The sequence below is a fragment of the Typopeltis vanoorti genome, chromosome 12, assembly GCF_054136105.1.
Source record: "Typopeltis vanoorti isolate ZY-2024b chromosome 12, IOZ_Tvanoo_1.0, whole genome shotgun sequence".
NCBI classification, from domain to species: domain Eukaryota; kingdom Metazoa; phylum Arthropoda; class Arachnida; order Uropygi; family Thelyphonidae; genus Typopeltis; species Typopeltis vanoorti.
In genome coordinates, this window is record NC_143560.1 from 56204674 (window position 1) to 56226877 (window position 22204).

The window sequence follows — 22204 nt, forward strand, 5'->3', positions numbered from 1 at the left end:
ACTACTCCTGAGGCATCCTTTATCTGCTTGACTGATGTTATGTCTTTCGAGGCCTTATCTCTGGCTTTCGCTATTCTCAACAACTGAGCTTCGCCACCGTTTCTCTCCAGTTCTTCATAAACCTCATCAACTGCCCTTGCCACAGATCCCTGGCTCATATATGGTGGGTTTAATCCTGTCGTAACTGCGCCATTGTAATAAAGTGGAAAAAAATATCCTTATTATCTTACTGTATCCTATTATCCTACTATTCTACCGTCTGGAAAAAGAGGGGATGTTCTCTTTATTATCATCATCATCATCATCATCATCAAATTCCTGCCATGTACCCTCAAGGGGTGTACAGGATATGACAGTACTACATGAAAAAATTACATCATTACTAACTTCCTATCTACAATTTTCCTCCAAATCAGTCTGTTACTTGTCAAGACTCCAACATTATCAGATCTTATATTTCTATCGTCTAAGGCACATTGTACCATATCAATCCACCTATATCTTGGTCTTCCTCTGGGTCGTTTTCCTGCCAACCTGGCAGAGAACACTTGTTTTGCTAATCTTTCCTCTCCCATTCTATTTAAGTGACCATACCATCTGAGATTAGCTCTGCTAACGCATTCCTGGATGCTGACAATGTCAAGTTCTTTCCTAATATCCTCATTTTTAATATGATATTGCCATTGATGCCATCTGTTCACGCCTATAATCTTTCTCAGGACTCTCATATCTGCGGTCTCTAGTCTTTGGTCAAGTGTTTTACTTCTGACCCAGCTCTCAGATCCATAAGTTAAAATTGGTTTGAACACAGTCTTGTATACAGCTAATTTAGTGTTCCGACTAATTTCTTTCTTATTCCATATGAATTTATTCAATTGACTTCCCACGATACCAGCTTTGCTGATTCTGTTGTCTATTTCTATATTTAGTTTACCATCTTCAGAAAAAATTGTACCTAAGTAGCTGAAATGTTTTACTTGTTCCACCGGTTCTCTATTCACAACACAGTTGACATTTTCAATGATTCTGCCTATTTTCATTGTCTTAGTCTTTTTATTGCTGACCTTCATACCATATCTATTACAACAGCTATTCAATTTTGTCAGAGAATCTTGCAGACTTGTAGCGGATTTATTTAGAAGTATAACATCATCCGCATAAAGCAAAGAGCTGACATTAACATCTCCAATTTTGATATCAGGTTTAATACCACATTCCTTCATAATGTGATCCATATAGATAATGAATAACAGAGGGGATAATGTACATCCTTGTCTCACACCAGATTTAACATTAAACCATCTTCCTGTACTTCCTTCAATTCTAACTGCTGACTTACAACTCAAATAAAGACTAAGTATTGCTTGATATTTAATTTAATTTTTTTAATTTAATTTAATTTTAATTTAATTTTAATCTTTATTTAATTATTATATATCTCTTTTTTTCTTATACATTAATTTCGCTTTCCTTATCACTCTTTAATCTCGTATATATCTCCTTCTGCTAAACTGCCTTCCGCACTTGCCTTCTTATTCTTTGAACACCAGAAAATTTATTTGTTTAAAAGCTGCGCCGCTGATGTTCGTTTTCTATTAACAAGAAGTGTAACATGCGTCCAGTAGTTTTCTAATTACTCTCAGAATATCTCTGATTTAATTAGTAACTGCAGTTGTGGTCTACTATCTATTCTTTACTATCCTTTCTCTTGGGTTCCCGCTAATAGGCTCTAATATTTTTCGGAACACTGCATCAAATAATTAAGAATCAGACGACACTTATTTAATATTTAAACAAACTTTTAATTCACATAAGACAAATTTACACTGCATTTGCAATAATAGAAAAAACATCTCAATTCAAATCTGCATAAATAAATTAGTTAAGTTCCTGCATTTTACTGACACAAATCATACCACATATTTAATTAATTTTCTTAATATAACATAAATCATTTATACTGAGCAATGGTACTTATTATTTAATTGTTAACTCTTATTCATCGAACACATAAACAATATCTTTTACACACAATTGCTCTTTCCTTTCTATGCTGGGAATATTCTATAGATAAGTTTCACCAGTTCAGCAAACAATTATACTATTACTTATTTCAACTACAAATTCCTGACAATTAACTGTTAATTATGCCTATTTAGATCAGCCTCTGTTTTACAGTTCACTAATAAAAGTTCTCTTAAAAGCTCAAGAAAAATTAACAAACAGGCCAACTCACGTTATAGCTGCTACTCAGTGTGCACTTGGCTTCGGATTGGACTTCTGTTCCCTTTACTTCCATGTCAGGTTTTTCTTTCCCTCTTTATGCCAGCGATAGATTTACTGATGCTTCTGGGATGCTCTGTCCTGCCGCACTTCGGGCGAAGATTATCGGCTTGTGGAATGCTTGCATGCGCGTTGGACTAACGGAACAATTTCTTCTCTCTGGTTTACAGCTCCTGGTGAAGACTCATCAGTTTGTCATCAAATATCTGCTTTGCCTGGTGGATCTGCTCCTCGTCATCTTTCTTTTAGATCTCTGGCATGATTTCTCCTGAAGTCGCGATTCTGATGACATACATCTGTCGGATAACTGCCGGCGACCTCTGGATCACTGACGAAAATTTCTGGAACCAATGATGCGATCTTTTCGCCAATGCCTTTTATTCGGTCACTTGCGAATCCTTACACGGAGATATGTGACCCCGAACATTTCAGTGAAATCCAGTGATCCTTTTCTCAGACTGACCCTTCCTTTGTTTTTCTCCAACACTCCCTAAATCCTATTTGTTCTGGCAGCAGACATTCGTTTGAAGTGTCGGTCCACCTAGCACTGACCTTGAGCGTTTCTATGTAGAACACACACAAAACTTGATGTCTTTACAAAGAGCTAAAAATATACTGTTTACTAGTGGCAAGGTATTGCCTTAATACTACACCTTCTAGAATATTCCCTTATTTGGCAGAGAGCATATACAATTCCCATTGGGATTATTTACATTTAAACAAACATCTATGTACAAGTTACAATTCTTACTGGGCTTGACCTTGGTAAAATTTATGTAAAAATATTTAGACCTTTTATAGCTACATAAATATTTTTACACTAACCCCCTATCTTTACTTATCGGTGTGTTCTTCAGTATCCAAGTAATCCTCTGAGCTATTTTGTCAATGCTAGTAATATGTCCTCTGAATTTCAAATCTCTATCCACCATCATGCCCAGATCCCTGGCTCATCAATTTCCTGCAATATAGTACCATCAATATGATAACAAGTATTTAATCTTTTCATCTCAAAGTGCATTACTTTACATTTACAACATTAAATTGATAATCATTGTCCTTTGGCCACACTGCCAATTTATTTAAATTTTATTTATTTATTCTTATGGCAACATAACAGCTACAGGTCAATGTCCTGTAGACCACCACCGTGAAATTGGTGCCTTGGGCAGTCGTTCACAATATGAGTAATCGTCTGAGCCACGGGAGAACAATCACAAGGGTGGTCTAACAGCCCCCATTTATGTAGTAGGCAGCCATATCTGCCCTGGTTAGTTCTGATCCTGTTGATTGATGACCAAATCTTCCTCAGAAGAGCAAAACCAGGCTGCCGAGCACAGGGATCTTCTACCAGGAAGCCATTTGTTGGGAAATTGTTGGACCAGTACCTTCTCCACGTGTCAGGTGTTGATGGCAGGGCAGCTGAAGAGAGTTTGTCCCTGGACCAAAAAGGCTTTCTAGATTTTAGGCGAAGACTAGGTGGATTTATGAGAGTCTGGTGCAGGAGTGGGTTGCTTATTGCTTTATTAAATTCTTTAATCGAGGCTTGTCTTCTCCATATGTTTGGTAGAGCAATGTTACATAGGACAGGCAGCCAGGAGAGAGGGGGTGCTTCTCACTGCCCCACTAATTGTGCACATTGTAGAGTTTAGCTGGATGTCTATAATGTTAGTGTGTGCACTTCTTTCCCAGACAAGGGCACAATATTCTGCTGCAGAGAATGCGAGGGTTAGTGCAGACGACCTTAGGACTTCTGCACCACAACCCCAGGTTGTTCCAGCTAGCCTTGAAATGATATTCTTTCTCGTTTTAATTTTGTTGGACAGGTTGGTGATATGCCTTTTATGGATTAGGCTTCTGTCCAGGTTCACTCCAAGGTATTTCGGGTGAGGTTCGTGTTCTACCATTTTTCCATAGAAAGAAAGGTTCAGGTGTCGATTCGCCTCCTCACTGTTCAGGTGAAATACTGTGGACAGTTTTTGTTGGATTCGGCTTCAAGTACCACTGCTTGAAGTACTCTTCCAGGATGTTCAGGTCTGTGTTCAAGGTTGATTTCAGATTGGCAAAGGAGGTAGGTTGATGTAGGATCACTAGGTCATCATCATATGTATACTTGCTTGATCTGGTATGTGGTAAGTCGTACACGTAGATGTTAAAAAGTAAAGGGTTAGTGCAGACAACACAGAGCCCTGAGGGAGACCATTGTGGAGGAATCTGGGGCTGCTCTTTTTTCTGCCAATATGGACCTGGTTCTTTCTGTTGGAGAGAATGGATTCAAAAAGCTGGAAAGTTTTTTTGCAATTTATAATATTTCCCAGCTTTAGGAGGAGGCCCTTGATCCAGACTGTGTCATAAGCTGATGTTAGGTCAATGAAAGTGGCTCCAGATTTGAGTTTCTTTTGTAATCCTGCATCAATTTGTCAAGGCCAGGACCTGGTCACAGTAAGTTCTTCCTGGCCTGATGCCAGTTTGTTCAATAGGGAGTGCTCTTTTGAATGAGTGGTGAAATTCTTTTAAGGAGAATTCTTTCAAAGAGCTTAAAGGTGGAGCAAAGTAAGGAGATAGGTCGTAGATTTTTCACATCATTTGGATCTTTCCCTGGTTTGGTCACAGCAATTATTTTGGCTTCCTGCCACAGATTTCGTAGTTTACCAGTCATTATAATTTTTGAGAAAAGGGCAGTCAGCCATGTTTGACCAAGATGTTTTAGAAACTCAGGGAGGATACCATCCACTCCTGTAGCCTTGCCATTCTTGGTGAGTTTTAAGGCTACCTGTACCTCATGTTGGAGGCTTAATGGATTTTTTTTACAACACTCAAAAAGAATTAAAATAGAATTTAATACTTCCTATATTTCGTCCTAGTCACTAGGACATCTACGGGGATTACAAAAACAATTAATGTAACATATACACAAATAACAAACAATACTAAGCCCAACCACGTGGGTGACACTAAATCCTATCTAGGTAGAGCGCCCTCTAAGGGCAGTAGTAGGTGGCCTGGAATGTAAGGTGGGAACTCTGGTGATGAGTGTTTCCCAAATCTTCGGAAGCCTAATGCAACTGTATTTATTGAGATTTGGTTGGTTTTTGAGAGCTGCTGCTACTTCTAAGAAAAGTCTCTCTTTCTTGAATCTGCTGTGGTGGAGCATGGTGGTTTTCTTCCATGATACCCTGTGGGTGGTGTCCAAAACATGGTCAGCCAAGCCTGAATGGCCATAGTTGTGTTTGAAGATGTAAGACTTGTGTTCCTCTAGACGGATGGATGCTGATCTGCCTGTCTGTCCAAAGTATGCCAGCTTACAGGAACAGGGTACTTTGTAAACTCCAGGCAGAGAGAGAGGAGGGAGGAGCTGATCTTTCGTAGAACGGATAAGGGTAGCACGTTTGCGGTGGGGCTTATATGCTGTGTGTAGGTTGTACTGTTTTAGTATCTTGGCTATTTTTTCGGATGTGCCACGGATATAGGGTATGGTGATGGCATTTTTAAAATCTTGTTGACGAGAAGGACGGGGAATGGGGGAGGAGTTGATTATTTTTTTGATACTGTGATCGCTGTAGCCATTGGAGAGAAAAGTGCTGTGTATGTGGTTAAGCTCAGCAGTGAGGGCGGTTCCACTGGAACAAAGATTGTGGGCTCTCTTGGTAAGAGTTTTAATAATGCCATATTGTTGAGAGGGGTGGTGGTGGGAGAGTTTGTGAATGTATCTGCCTGTGTGTGTGGGTTTTCTGTATACGGTGAAGGTAAGTGTATCATTAGGCAGGCGTGTGATTAAGGTGTCTAGGAAGGGTAAACAATTGTTCTTTTCCTTTTCCATAGTCAACTGGATTCTTGGATGTAAAGTATTGAGATGACTGAGGAAGGAGTCTAACGTGTCTGGGCCATGAGGCCAAATAGAGAACACATCATCTACATATCTTAGCCAGATAGAAGGTTTGAGTGGGGCTGAGTCTATGGCTCGTTTTTCGAAATCTTCCATATAGAAATTGGCAAGTGGGGGTGAGAGGGGGGGAACCCATGGCAGTTCCCTCTATCTGCTTGTAGATTTTGTTGTTCCAAGAGAAATACCCAGAGTTAATGGCAAAGGAAAAGAGATCTAAGATGTCAGAGGGAAAAACGTTTTCTAAGAGAGATAAGGTGTCAATTAAGCGAATATTGGTAAACAAAGAGGAGATATCAAAGCTTACCAATATGTCTGTCTTATTCAAGGTTAAATTTTCTGTGAGGGCTTTAAAGTGGGTCGAGTTTTTTATATAGGAAGGGGACCTTCTGGTGAGGGGGATCAGAGAGTTGGCCAGCTGTTTAGATAGTCTATAGCAAGGTGCATTGGTGGCATCTACTATAGGCTTGAGTGGGGAATTGGGTTTGTGGATTTTTGGTAAACCGTATATTCGGGGGGGATGGGAGCGGAAAGGTTTAAGTTTTTTCGTGACGTCAGGGGGCCAGGAAGATACTTTTTTGAGTAAAATTTTTAGTTTCTTAACTTGTGTTTTTGTGGGGTCGTGTTCTAGCGGGATGTAGGTAGCGCGATCTCGGAGGATAATGTTCATTTTACGATTGTATTCACTGGTATTAAGAACGACTGTGGCATTACCCTTATCCGCTCTGGTGATGACGATACGTTTTTCTTTACGTAGTTTCAGGAGAGCCGTGCGTTGGGCATATGATAAATTACTTTTTGGCGGCGAAGAATGCACGAGGATGTTGGCTACGTCAAGTCTGATGTTGTTAGCTATCTCCGACGGTAAGCGACCGATTCCACGTTTGGTGTTCACCATTACGTCAAGCACCGGCACTTCCTTCGGAGCGACGGCAAAATTACGGCCGAGGCAAAGGGCGCTGACAGCATCGTCGTTGAGCCTTTTGGAAGAGAGGTTTATTACTGTCTGGAGCGGTTGAATTTAATTTGTGGTTGTGGTTTGTTTTTCACAAGGTTGCTATATTTCTTGATGTGTTTATTTTTTATTTTTTCGAATTCTCTCGGTGCGGAAGTTTCTGAAATGCCAGAGAGAATCGACCAAAGTTCAGGGTTAAGAACGGTGGAGAGCTCTGAATGTAAGGAGCCAATGGCGGCATTCGTCACTGCGAGGGTAGCACGTGTAGAGGCGATTTGCTCGCGGAGTAATGCCCGCCTGGCACGGTTATATATACGAAGTGCTTTTTTGGAATGGAAATTGATCTTCATTTTAACGCAGTTTGGTATCACTCTTGTATCCCGACATCGTTTTAAAAAGGCCAGCCTATTTAGTTGCCTAGATAGCCGTAGTTTTGACTTACCGTATTGCTTGGATTTGCATGCTAATTCTTCTCCATGGATGATTAGAATATACGTGTGTAGAGGCTTAAGTGCTGTGAGGACATCATGTTGGAGGCTTAATGGATTTTTTAACAACACTCAAAAAGAATTAAAATAGAATTTAATACTTCCTATATTTCGTCCTAGTCACTAGGACATCTACGGGGATTACAAAAACAATTAATGTAACATATACACAAATAACAAACAATACTAAGCCCAACCACGTGGGTGACACTAAAGTCCTATCTAGGTAGAGCGCCCTCTAAAGGCAGTAGTAGGTGGCCTGGAATGTAAGGTGGAAACTCTGGTGATGAGTGTTTCCCAAATCTTCGGAAGCTTAATGCAACCGTATTTATTGAGATTTGGTTGGTTTTTGAGAGCTGCTGCTGCTCAGAGAAGAATTAGCACGCAAATCCAAGCAATATGGCAAGTCAAAACTACGACTATCTAGGCTTTGCGTGCTAATTCTTCTCTGAGCAGTAGCAGCTCTCAAAAAACCAACCAAATCTCAATAAATACGGTTGCATTAAGCTTCCGAAGATTTGGGAAGCACTCATCACCAGAGTTCCCACCTTACATTCCAGGCCACTTACTACTGCCCTTAGAGGGCGCTCTACCTAGATAGGACTTTAGTGTCACCCACGTGGTTGGGCTTAGTATTGTTTGTTATTTGTGTATATGTTACATTAATTGTTTTTGTAATCCCCGTAGATGTCCTAGTGACTAGGACGAAATATAGGAAGTATTAAATTCTATTTTAATTCTTTTTGAGTTGTAAAAAAATCCATTAAGCCTCCAACATGATGTCCTCACAGCACTTAAGCCTCTACACACGTAAGCTACCTGTACCTCTTCCCGAGATACTGGGTGTACAAGTTCAGGAAGATTTGATCAGGAGTTATCTCTTTTGTTTTGTGTGTTGTTGGTTCTGTTCCACCTAATTTTCTCAGAAGTGACCAACTTTTCTGGCTAGATATGGTGAAATCGAGTTCATGGATGGTTGAGATCCATCTTTGCTTTCTGTTTGTATCCAGTGTTGCTATGAGCTCCTTAGCAACAGTTGGGTCTTCAGTTTTTTCATATTTGGCTAAAATTTCCTCAGTTTCTCTACTCCAGTATGAGATGTATTGTTTTCTGTAGCCTCTAGGAATATAGGATTTGGCTGCAGTTTTGATTAGTTTAACAAGTCATGGATAGCAATTAGGAGTGGGTGGAATTGCTCTAATGGTTTGTTCTGTTTGTTTCATTTTAGTTGGACCTGCAAAGATTCCCTCTAGCGATTGGTGTTCCGCTGATGACTGGGATTGATGTGCCTGTCTCTATTAGTGTAGGACAATGCTGACTATTAGGGAATCTGTTTAGATGGCTCTGGTTGTTGGCAGAGGGTGGTCTTAATAGTCTTTGGAAACTATGCACAGATCTGGGGTGTAGGTTTTGTGCCATCTGGCTGAGTGGAGAGAGTGTGCCTTCCTGCTTGGCATTGTAAATCAAATACAGGTTATATGTATCCATCCAGTTAACTAGATTATTACCATCCCAGTTGTTAGATGAATAGCCCCACATGGTGTGATGAGAGTTGAAGTCACCAACATAGATAGCAGGGTGAGGTGGTGGCCAGTCCTAATGGACTGGCCATCAGGCCAGGATTGTAATGGTAGTTTGTAGACTTTGTAGATGGTGGTATTTTGAACTTTAATACCTATGGAGTATTCTGCATCAGGTACACATTGGATTATGTCTTTGAGGCCAGGCCAGATGTAGGTTGCCAGGCCATACTTGGGTTGGCAGTTATAAGACACGAGAATTAGGCTTGGAATCTTTATTCTGTTGAGGGCTGTATCAGGCACATGGGTTTCCTGGAGAGCTAAGACATCAATTGCTTTGTCTTTGGCTATTTTGCCAATGACTTCGGACTATGTTCCCTAAACATAGTCCTTCTATGTTTAGGGAACATATCTTGAGAGAGTGTTGTTTAGGGACTATAACTTATTTTTCGAAGCTTGCCTTCCATCCAAACAAGCAACTCGATCCTTTGTTATTCCGGGCAACGATCGAGTCGGCATGGAGCTTTTTAAGTTTTGTATTCATCATAGTTGCTGTAACTGGACCAGGAGGCTTGGTACCTTTGGACGCCTTGGTTGAGACATTAGCTTCATGTTACCTGTGATTCATCTCTGGGGCTTCTTTTGTCTGAAGCACCAGCAATGCACCACAAGGTAACACTACTAGTGGGAGGAGGGGGCACGGGAAGACTGTCTCAATACCCCCCCCCCCTTGTTTTGTAGGATGATTTATTTAAATCATCCTACAAAATATCTATATCACTTTTACTACTATTGCCCTCCCAAGTTTTACATCATCATCATCAAACAACTGAATATGTCCCCTCAAATCTTGTTCTACATCATTAATATGCAAAGTATAGAGCAGGTGGTCCTAGTACAGAGCCCTAGTGCACTCCACTGGTCATTCTCATCACCTTGATTCCACTTCATCATACACCACTCTATGATGTCTGTCTGTCAGCTACCCCAATCCATTCCACCATCCTCATATCTATTCCTATTTTCTCCAACTTATGTAATAATTTTTCATGCAGTATTCTGTCAAATGCCTTTGTAAAGTCCAGAAGTATCTTAGTATAGCCATTTCCTTTATCCAGTTCTACTGTCACTTTATAAAATGTGAATAAATAAATTACTGAAGCAGGATCTCCCTTTTACAAAGCCATGCTGTTCTCCATAAAGTATCATATTCCTATCAACCCATTCCTGAATTTTACTTATAACCAAAACTTTTCCAATACTTTAACCACTACTCCAGAGATACTAATTTGTCTGTAATTTGCCACTTCTTTTCTGTCTTGGAGCCACATTTATGTAATGGAACTATCTTACCCTCTTTTCACTTCCTTGGAACCTTGCCAGAGCTGACTTAGATTAAACAACTTCATCAGAGGCACTGCCAGTTCACTTGTGCATTCTCCTAGCATCTATTACTTTTAATGATTATATGTTTCTTCATTTTCCCTATTGCGGTCTTACGATACTGCTAGTAATGTTATAAGTTTTTTTGCATACAGCATCAGTGTTTTTCATTGCTTTTCCACTCTTCATTTCTTCATTGAAGGGTGGAAAAGCAATGAAACTACCCTACCACTCAATGATAATAATCAGACACAAACTTATTAAACTGCTGTTTATCAGTGCAGAGTTTTCCTGATTACAGGACTACAGATGGAAGGTAATGTACTGGACTTGCTCCACTTTGTTCTTGTTCTTCTTCTTCAACCTTTTGGTTCTGTCCACTGCTGGACGAAGATCTCCCCCATGGTTTTCCAGATCACTCGGTTTTCTGCCTGTCCTATCCATCTCACTTCTGCAATTTGTTCCAGTTCATTCCTCCACCTTCTTCTCGGTCTTCCTCTTTGTCTTGCTCCATCCACTGGTCTCCACTCTGTTGTTTTTCTATCCATCTCCCATCACTGCATCTGGCAATATGGCCAGCCCATCTCCACTTAGCCTGTTTAATGTATTTTATAATATCCATGACACCTGTTTGAAATCTTATCCAGGTATTTGTCTTCCTATCTCTTAATGTTATTTTTAGCGTACTTCTTTCCATGCGATGTTGTGTTCTTCTCAGCTTTTTGTTTAAGGCTTCTGTTAAAGGCCATGTTTCTCCTCCATATGTTAGGACAGGAAGTATGCACTGGTCGAAAGCTTTCCTTTTTAGACTCATAGGGATATCAGTTCTGAATATGTTTCTCATTTTTCCATAAGCCATCCATCCAAAGTGAATTCTTCGTTCAATCTCTTTTCTTTGGCACTCCTCAAAGGATAACAATTGGCCTAAATATACATATGAAGTAACTTGTTCTATTTCATGGTTTTCAACTTTGACAGTTCTATGGTTAATATATTTATTCATCATTATTTTTGTTTTTTCTCTATTTATTTTTAATCCAATTACTCTGGAGGCTTCATTTAGCTGATTTAGCCTTTCTTCCAGATCTTCAAGATTATCTGCTATTAGGACAATATCAACTGCAAATTTCAGATGATGCAGCCTTTCTCCATTTATGTTTATTCCTTTTGTTTCCCAGTCAAGGCTTCTAAAGACTTTCTCTAGTGCAGCTGTAAATAACTTGGGAGATATGGTGTCACCTTGCTGGATGCCTTTTTGTATTGGGAACTTTTCACTGTTTTTATATAATTGAATTACAGAAGTTGCATTATTGTAAATATGTTTTAGTGTTTCAATATATGGTTTCTCAGTTCCCTAGGTTTCAAATGCTTTTAGTGTTCCAGATGTTTTAACTGAATCAAATGCTTTTTCGTACTCTATATAGGTCAGACATAAGGGTTTATTGTATTCAATTGATTTTTCAATGAGCTGTCTTAATGTGTGAATATGGTCCAAAGTATTGTAATTCTTTCTAAATCCAACTTGTTCACAGGATTGCATTCCCTCTAGTTTAGATTTTATTCTATTATTTATAATTTTTGTGAAAACTTTATATATGGTGGGGAGTAGGCTTATAGGTCTGTAGTTTTTAATTTCTTCCTTATTGCCCTTTTTAACAATTAATATTAGAAGTGAATTGTTCCAATTTTTTGGAATTTTTCTCTGTTTTAGGCATTTATTAAAGAGTTTAGTCAGCTGTTTGATGACAGGGCTTCCTCCCAGTTTTAATAAGTCTGCCATAATTCCTTCTTCTCCTGGGGCCTTTCCATTCTTCATTTCTCACAGTGCCATTTCCACTTCACCTTGTAAGATCTCAGGGCCATCATGTTCTTCCTCACTCGAGTTATCCATAGATGATTCTTGGATTGCACGGTCTTTGTCTTCATAGAGTTCAGTATAAAATTCCTGAATTCTTTTGATTATTGCATCTCTATTTTTTTATAAGTTCACCATTTTTTCCTCTTACAGCAGCTATTTCCTTTGTTTCCTTTGTTCCAACTGATAATGTTCGTCTTAGGACCTTCATATTACTATTGTTTTCTATTGTTTCTTTAATTTCCTAGTATTATATGATCTAAGTTCATGTTTCATCCTTTTACGTATAGTTTTACAAATTTCCACATATTCTATTTTATTGGTGTCATTCAAATCTCTTTTCATATCTCTTCTTTTCTTCATCAAATCTAAGGTTTCCTGTCTTAGTTTTTCTTCTCTTTGGTGCCTTTTTACACCTCCTATTTCTAGTGCACAATTCAAGATAGATTTTGTTAATATTTCATTAGCATCACCGATGGTAGTAGCTGTGTTTAACTTTTTTAGTTCATTTTTGAGTGATTCTCTATAACAGCTTTTATTGTGGTAGAGGTTTTGTAGATTCACTAAATTGGACTTTTTTCTTATGAGCTTATTCCGTTCCCATTTTTTGTTGATCCATACTTTTGCCCTTACTAGTCTGTGGTCACTTCCAGTATTAAATCTATTAAGCACTTAGGTATTATTTATTATATATCTTCTGTTGGAGAGGATGAAGTCTATTTCATTGTAAGTTTGTCCATTTTCGGTTGATTTTCTTCTTGAAAAAGCTGCTTATAATAAAGAAGTTATTTTCTTCTGCGAATTCAGTAAGGCTTTCTCCTCTTTCATTCCTCTGTCCAAATCCAAATTTACTGATGGAGTTCAGATGGTCATCTCTGCTTCCAATCTTGGCATTAAAGTCACCCATTATAATTATGTAGAATTCTTTAGAATTATTTAACGTGGATTCTAATGTTTCATAGAAATCTTCTATCTCTTCATCTGAATGGTCCATAATTGGGGCATATATTTCTATATTTTCAATTGGTATCTTTTATTTATGAAGAGACTTAGTTCAGTTATACTTGATGTTATTTTATTAACAAACAGGACATTGTCCTTGATTGTTTTATTTATTAGGAATCCTACACCACCAGTTGAGTTTCTGTCACATTCACAGTGGTAGAGTAGATGTTCATCTTTTAATCGCATGAGAGTTTCCTTCTTATCTCTGAAAGGCCCACAACATCCCATTTTATATGGTCCAATTCCTTCATCAGTTCTTCCAATCTATCATCATCATCCCGTAGAGATCTGCAGTTATATGTTCCTAGTAATATCCTTCTATCATTGTGCACTGTAGGTGGACTCATTGTAGCTAGTGCAGACTGTAGCATATTTTTTGACCTAGACCCTCTGCCTAAGTCCAGGACGCGTCCCTTTTTATGCTGGGCGATGGATGAGCCAGTATGTAATTTTCCTATTTTATTAATCATTTGCATTATCTTCATGGGGAGGTATTTGGCCTTATAGCACCACACTGGCCAGATGGGTTGGTGTCTCACAATAGTGTATAAGATGAAATGACACAGCAAAATAGGAAAGATTCACCCCTAACCCTCGAATACTCTAATAGCATTGAGGGGTAAGGAGCAAGAAGAGAAGAAAGAAGCAAGGAAGGAAGAGGGACCAGTCTACAGATAATATAAAAGATGTATATTACATGAAGTAAGGCATGGTCCAGCATCAAGTACTTCGGATTTGCCATGCCCGTACTCACTAAAGTGAATTATCCACTTTGTTGTTCACAACCTAATCAGTTTCTCTTTCCCTCTGTAATCTACCAGCTAATCACTTCAGCATAAACATGTTAAGCAAATAATATGCATACAGATACTATACCATTTGTGTAGAACTGTAAATGATCACTAATTAAAGCAGATAGTTTCATGAATAAAATTATATAGTACCTGTGATCATCATGATTGTGAGACTTTGATTAGTGCCCATTTCTTTTGAGTCTGTCCGATAGAAACATACATTATAACATATGAATAACCACAGATTAAGTACTGCTTACTGCTGCTGAAGTTGATGCATCTGTCTCCTGTAATGTATAGAAGCACATTAGTTTTTATTATTGTTGAGACAATAAAATAGAACACACACACACACACTGCTGCTTACTATTACTCTGCTGTCTTTTCTTGTTTTAGATCCTACAGAAACTGGTGTTGTGTCCCAATTTATGATTATTATTCCAATTAGAGTGAAATTATGCTTATCTATGTTCAACTATTATCTATGCACGAGATATCACCCAAAAATACAAATATTTAAGTTATTTCTCTCCTTAGTGTCCCTAATATTTATATTATGCTGTGCCTTTTGGGACATTTAGTTCATCATCATCATCAAATTCCTGCCATGTACCCTCAAGGGGTGTACATGATATGACAGTACTACATGAAAAAATTACATCATTACTAACTTCCTATCTACAATTTTTCTCCAAATCAGTCTGTTACTTGTCAAGACTCCAATATTATCAGATCTTATATTTCTGTCGTCTAAGGCACTTTGTACCGTATTAATACATCTATATCTTGGTATTCGTCTGGGTCGTTTTCCTGCCAACCTGGCAGAGAACACTTGTTTTGCTAATCTTTCCTCTCCCATTCTATTTAAATGCCACCTGAGATTAGCTCTGCTAACGCATTCCTGGATGCTGACAATGTCAAGTTCTTTCCTAATATCCTCATGTTTAATATGATATTATCACTGATTCTATCTATTCATGTGCCTAATTTTTCTCACAACTCTCATATCTGCGGTCTCTAGTGTTTGGTCAAGTGTTTTATTTCTAACCAGCTCTCAGATCTATAAGTTAAAATTGGTTTGAACACTATCTTGTATACAGCTAATTTAGTGTTCCGACTAATTTCTTTCTTACTCCATATGCATTTATTCAATTGACTTCCCACCATACCAGCTTTGCTGATTCTGTTGTCTATTTCTATATTTAATTTACCATCTTCAGTAAAAATCGTGCCTAAGTAGCTGAAATGTTTTACTTGTTCCACAGGTTCTCCATTCACAACACAGTTGACATTTTCAATGATTCTGCCTATTTTGTCTTTGTCTTTTTATTGCTGACCTTCATACCATATCTATTACAACAGCTATTCAATTTAGTCAGAGAATCTTGCAGACTTGTAGCGAATTTATTTAGAAGTATAACATCATCCGCATAAAGCAAAGAGCTGACATTAACATGTACAATTTTGATATCAGGTTTAATACCACATTCCTTCATAAGGTGATCCATATAGATAATGAATAACAGAGGGGATAATGTACATCCTTGTCTCACACCAGATTTAACATTAAACCATCTTCCTGTACTTCCTTCAATTCTAACTGCTGACTTACAACTCAAATAAAGACTAAGTACTGCGTGATATAATGCCCCATTCACACCATATAACTGCAGCGTATTGAATAGCTTCTCTCTTGGCACCTTGTCATATGCCTTTTCCAAATCGGCAAAACTTAAATACAGATCTTTGTTATATTCCCATGCTTTCTCGACTATTTATCGTAAAGTGAATATCTGATCCTGACAGCCTCTATTTGGCCTGAATCCAGCTTGTTCTTCACCAAGCTTTTCTTCCACAATTCTTCTCAACCGTTTCTCAAGTATACTTGCATAGATCTTGCCAGGAACACTCAGTAGGGAAATACCTCTGTAATTCTCACATTCAGTTTTATTTCCCTTTTTATATATGAGTACTATGAGAGCTCTACTCCAATCATCGGGAATTCGGCGCTCTGTCCAGGCTTTCTGAACTATGCAGTGCAGCCACTGTAAGACTTTTATACCACCATACTTCAGCATTTCTGGTCGAATATCATCTACTGCTGCTGCCTTTCCGCATTTCAAGCCTTTGATGGCTTTTTCTACTTCAAGTATGGATATGTATTCCTGACTGCATGCCTCTTCAGTGTTTTTTATCACTGTGCTGTCATCACTGCTTGTTTCATTTAGCAGTTTTTCAAAGTAATTACCCCATACTTCAAGGATGTCTTTTTCTCCTGTTTTCATGTCACCTTTATCATCTCTAATTCCTTTTACAGCACTCTTTCCTCCATTCCTAAGCTTCTTCAACAACCTCCAGAATATTTTGCCACCTTCTTGATATTTATTTTCTATATTCTTGCCAGTCCTCCCATGACTTTTGTTTAGCTAGTTTTACACACTGTTTAGCTTTCTTACATTTGTTTTTGTATTCTGTAAGAGTAAAAGCTGACTTATTTGCCAGGAACTTTTGATATGCTTTCTTCTTTTCCTTCACTGCCTCTTTAACTTCCTGTGTCCACCAGGGAGTTCTGATTTTTTTTATCCTTGCACACAACCTCACTACATGCCTTTCTGGCAGAAACAATCAATGTTTTCTTCAGAGTTTGCCACTGAATCTCCAAGGTTTGATTCCTGTTCTCAAACTCTTTCATTTTCTTTTCAATAATCTTTCTGTATTTTAGTCTACAGTTCACATCTGAGAGCTGCTCAACTTTTATTCGCTTTAAAACTTTCTTACATGTTATTCTTTTCAATATGAAATTCAATTTTATCCTGCTCAAGACTAAATAGTGATCACTTCCAATTTCAAATCCTCTGTACACTCTGGTGTCCTGCACCAGGGAGAGAACATCACTATCAACAATAACATAGTCAATGAGACTTTTCTTATTCCTAGCCTCTTCTCTCCATGTGAATTTGTGCACATTTTTATGTTGGAACATGGTGTTAGTAATAACCAGTCCATGTCCTGAGCAGAAATCCAACAGATATTTGCCATTATTATTAGCTTTGCTCTTTTCTCCAAATTTTCCCAAAATATTTTTGTATGTCTCACAATCATTTCCTACTCTGCTATTTAGATCCCCAACAAGGACCATCTTTTCCTTTTTCATTGTGTCAGTTGCTTTTTCTAAAGCCTCAAAAAATTCCTCCATTTCTACCTTAGTAGAACCTTCTGTGGGACCATGGGCACAAATAAGTCTCATTGTCCAGTTCCCCATTCTCATATTTGCCCACATTACTCTACTTGAGACTGACTGACATTCAAGAAGATTAGCCTCGTATTTTGTGTTGAATACTATGGCTACTCCTTCTTTTCCTTGATTGTCATTGCCTGAATATAACATTTTGTATTTATTGCTCAGAAAGATCTCACCAGTTTTGGTCTTTTTTGTTTCAGTCACCCCTATTATGTTGATCTGGTACTTATCTAATTCCTCAGCTAGCTCCATTTCTTTGCCATTCAGGCTTCTTACGTTGATAGTACTGATCTTTAAGTCTGGTGATGTTGAGTTGGGGTTTGTTTTCAGATTTGTTCCAGTAGCTGACTTTTCGCTGTTCGCCCTGGTTCCCTGGCGAAAACAACGGGGGCCTTGTTTAACCGGGCGACGCCCCAGCCGGCATGAAATTTTGTCATGTCGTTCCATTTTTTATTTTGGTTTAACCAATAAGAATGCAATTTGGTCGGCTAAATCCCAAATTGCCAGCCCATCCTCTTTCGTTCAGTATCCAAGTAGATACCCAACAGGGTGCACCACGAGAAGGTGAGGATTGGACATTAGGTCAGAAGCCCTGGTCGGTTCTCCACATTCCTTTGAGGTCTCCTCTCAGTTATACAGCTTTGACCCTTAAGCAACCCGGACATTTAGTTTGAGATATTAAATACAAAAACAAGGAGCAATTACTAAATTATGCCTGAATGTGAAACAATATTGCAGTCGTGACACTTTATCTCGTTTCTTAACACATTAATTTCCCGTGTGATTAGGTTCATACGTTTTTCAAGTGGTGCATTGGGCAGCAATTTCAGACAACTGTTTTATCATATAAACTCATTAGCATGGTACAATTCAATTTATAATATAATTCAATTCAATACTAAGAAATTATTTACAAAATAACATTAGCTTATCACAAGTAATTTGGCTATGATCCTATATGGGTATTACGATCATGCCACCATAACAAATTCAACACATAATATCATATGTATAATCCCAGATCTAATTAACACCTTAGTTAACCCTATATTAGTCGGAATATACGCTATATGCTGTAGCAGATGGACATGTGTGAACAATTCACTCTATTTAACTATCCAAAACTATGTAGATTAACTTATCCTTTCACTGTGTTAACACTTAACTTTGACATTTAAAACTTTTCTATACGTTACAATACACATGCATAATCCTCAGGACACATGAATTACTTATATAATATTAATATTAACAAGCATACTTTCATTATAATCAGTCATGTACTAAAGTCCTAGTATAAATTTTCTTAGTCTCTTCAACAGTTCAGTAATAGAATAATGATTACAATCACAGATGATTTTCAGTTAACACAAGATTTTTACAGTACCTTTTTCTCTTGAGTTTTCGATATTGGCCTCTACTTTTTTTCCGATTGAACTATCCTGGTATGATCTCTCCTATAATCTGTCACTCCTAAGTTCCTTTTGGCATTAAACTGTGCTTATGCGGTCTTTACTTTTCGTACTTGAATTAAGAACACACTTTAGAATCATCTATACCTGTGAGACTCACCACGTGGACACCGACTTCTTTACAATTTCCTTTTTTCGTAGTTGTCACTGGATTATGAAACATATATATAATACCTTCTTTCTTTTAGCTAAATGGCATTCCTCGTTTCTTACCATAGGAAATACAGAATCGAAATCCCGCTCACTGTTGTTTCCTTGTTGTGACGATGGAGATTAACTCCAATCCTGCCACTCAGGAAAACCACGTGAAACCTATACGAAGGAGCTTGTGAAGAAACTAGCATCCGGGAAAAAGCCTTTTTGGGGGTTTCTAACCCTTTTATACCTTGACTCCTAACGGCACCCACTTTAATTTCTTTTCTCTGCCCCTTACTTGATTCGACTTCACCGACCAATTAGGGTGGCATTTTTCTGCCAAACATCCTTTGGTCGGCGAGCCCGTGACGATGTCTCAAATCCGGGAATTGACCCTGAGCGATAGTCTATTGTTTTTCTTTTGCTAGCCTCTAAATTAATCCCCCTTCCAAATTTTTAAGAATTTACCTAATATTTTAATCTCTAGCCTCTCACATACAATTTCTTATCACTAATCTTTTCTTTTTTACTTAGCTAATTGTTTTATATCACAACTGTAATATTTTCTTCTTTTATTAGTTAGTTCAACAAACACTTTTTTTTTATATATATATTTTACTTGAATGCAAGAATATTTTTCTTTCTTTTAAATAATTCATCTATTAGCTTTTATACAGGAGTTTTATTTTATTTTCTCTTCATGTTACACCATGATAACTGGGAATTCTACATTCTTAAGGTATCAGGGTGTAACACTGGTAAGGTATTTTTTTTGATTTTTCCCCTTTGAGTGCCCATTTCCTTTGAGTCAGTCTGAAAAAAAAAGCACATCATATATGAATAACCACAGATTAAGTACTACCTGCTACTGAACACAAAGCATCTGTCTCCTCTAATTGCCTCTGCAAAGAAGCACATTAGTTTTTATTACTGTTGGGACAATAAAATAGAACATACATTATTCAGTGTGTTCCACCCAATTAATGTGTTACTATACTATGTATGTGTGTGTGTTCTATCATATTATAAAATATGATATCTTAATTAATTCTGCTGCTTAGTATTACTCTGCTATAGTACTTTCCTATTTTAGATCCTACAGGAACTGGTAAGCTATTCTTTGATTTTTTTCGGGTTCTGAAAGCTGTTCAACTTTTCAACAAAGGACGACATGTTTTCTGGCTCTATGAGAATGTAGCATCTATGCCACAAGAGTACAAATTTACTATAACACGTTTCCTTCAGGTCAGTAGCTTTGCTATCTTTTTTTTTATTATTATTGTTTTATTTAATTATTTTTATGTATTTATTTATTTTTAATGGAAAGAATTCAATAAATAAATATGCTAGTATCCTAGTATTTTTATTTTTCCCTTGACAGTTACTGTTATAAATATAATGGCAGCATAGAAGATTGCCTTTCATCAGCTAGCTGCATTCTAAAAACATCATCATCTTTAATTAACAGTGAACTTATCTTTTTTTTCTTCGCATAACCCATAATAGGATCGTTGAGCAGAAATCTTCCAGTTACTCCTTAATCAGCACTAAATGAATGCACTGCCTAATTTTTTATATTGTGTATCCGGTTTATTCTAGGTCTTCCTTAGGGTGAAGACCATTTCCTCGGGCGGAAGAAAATATGTTACTTCACAAATCCCAGTTTAAGTCAGAGAGACAGAGCCTGTTCCTGGAAGTGCACTAGTTCTACAAATGCTAGTTAACTGCATTCAAATGGATGGCATGATATTGTCTAGATTTTGGTGCACTGTCCTTGCTTCCTGTCTACATTAATAACAGAATATTACCACGAAGAGCACCCTTCATGCACGCGATAATCATCACCAAAAAGTTCTGTCTCCGTAGACACAGTACTGTTCTAAAGGCAATTAATTCTCTGCATATAGCAAGTGCTCACTATAACAGATTATTCCTGAAATCCTTATGAAGTTTGAGGAATTGAGATATTTCTCATTACATTTTTTTTGAAAATGGAGTTTTTATCTGAATGATGATACATTTTCTGTCTTTGAACATGATATTTTAAAGATACTTGTGACATACGGAAAATAATATATCATCATCATCATCATCAAATTCCTGACATGTATCCTCAAGGGATGTACAGTGTATGATAGTACTACATGAAACTTACATCATTACTAACTTCCTATCTACAATTTTCCTCCAAATCAATCTATTAGCTGTCAAGACTCCAACATTATCTGATCTTATATTTCTATCTTCTAAGACACTTTTTACTGTATCAATCCACCTATATCTTAATCTTCCTCTGGGTCATTTTCCTGGATCACATTATGAAGGAAAGTGGTATTAAACCTGATATTAAACGACAAATAGTTGAGAAGTCATGGAAATATAACAAAGATCTGTATTTAAGTTATCAAAATTGGAGATGTTAATATCAGCTCTTAGCTTTATGCAGATGATGTTATACTTCTAAATAAATCCGCTACAAGTCTGCAAGATTCCCTGACTAAATTAAATAACTGTTGTAATAGATATGGTATGAAGATCAGCAATAACAAGGCAAAGACAATGAAAATAGGCAGAAGCAATGAAAATATCAACTGCGTTGTGAATGGAGAAACTATAGAACAAGTAAAACATTTCAGCTACTTAGGCAACATTTTTAATGAAGATGGTAAATTATATATGGAAATAGACAACATAATCAACAAAACTGGTATGGTAGGAAGTAAATTAGCTGTATACAAGACTGTTCAAACCAATTTTAACTTATAGATCTGAGAGCTGGGTTAGAAATAAAATACTTGACCAGAATGAGAGTCCTAAGAAACATTAGGTGCATGAACAGATGGCATCGATGACAATATCATATTAAAAATGAGGATATTAGGAAAGTACTTGATATTGTTAGCAGAGCTAATCTCAGGTGGTATTATTATTATTATTATTATTCCTGATACCTCCAAGGAGTCCGAAGACTCATCGCGGGAGGACATCTTCAACTGTCTCTACACCTTACCTCTACTACGAATCAACGCCATCTACCGCCCACCTCCAACACCACCACAACTAGTAATTTTTGTCTGTAAATTGCGTGTGTTCTGAAGGGCCGATTTGTATGTATGCGGGATGAAAAACCCGAGTTTCCGGGAGAAAAAACCCTGCTACCTCCGTATGAGATCGGCTAACTCACCATCGA

At 37.6% G+C, this 22204-nt stretch overlaps 1 protein-coding gene across 5 annotated transcripts in view; it reads left to right on the plus strand.

The window, feature by feature from the left end:
* LOC150100806 (DNA (cytosine-5)-methyltransferase 3A-like) overlaps positions 1-22204 on the plus strand; it is a 745691-nt gene that overhangs the window by 513199 nt on the left and 210288 nt on the right. For all 5 annotated transcript variants that reach the window (XM_090401182.1, XM_090401184.1, XM_090401186.1 and 2 more), the window contains one exon: positions 20108-20259. In XM_090401182.1, coding sequence (XP_090257308.1) covers positions 20108-20259 — 152 coding nt within the window. The remainder of the gene's footprint in view (positions 1-20107; positions 20260-22204) is intronic.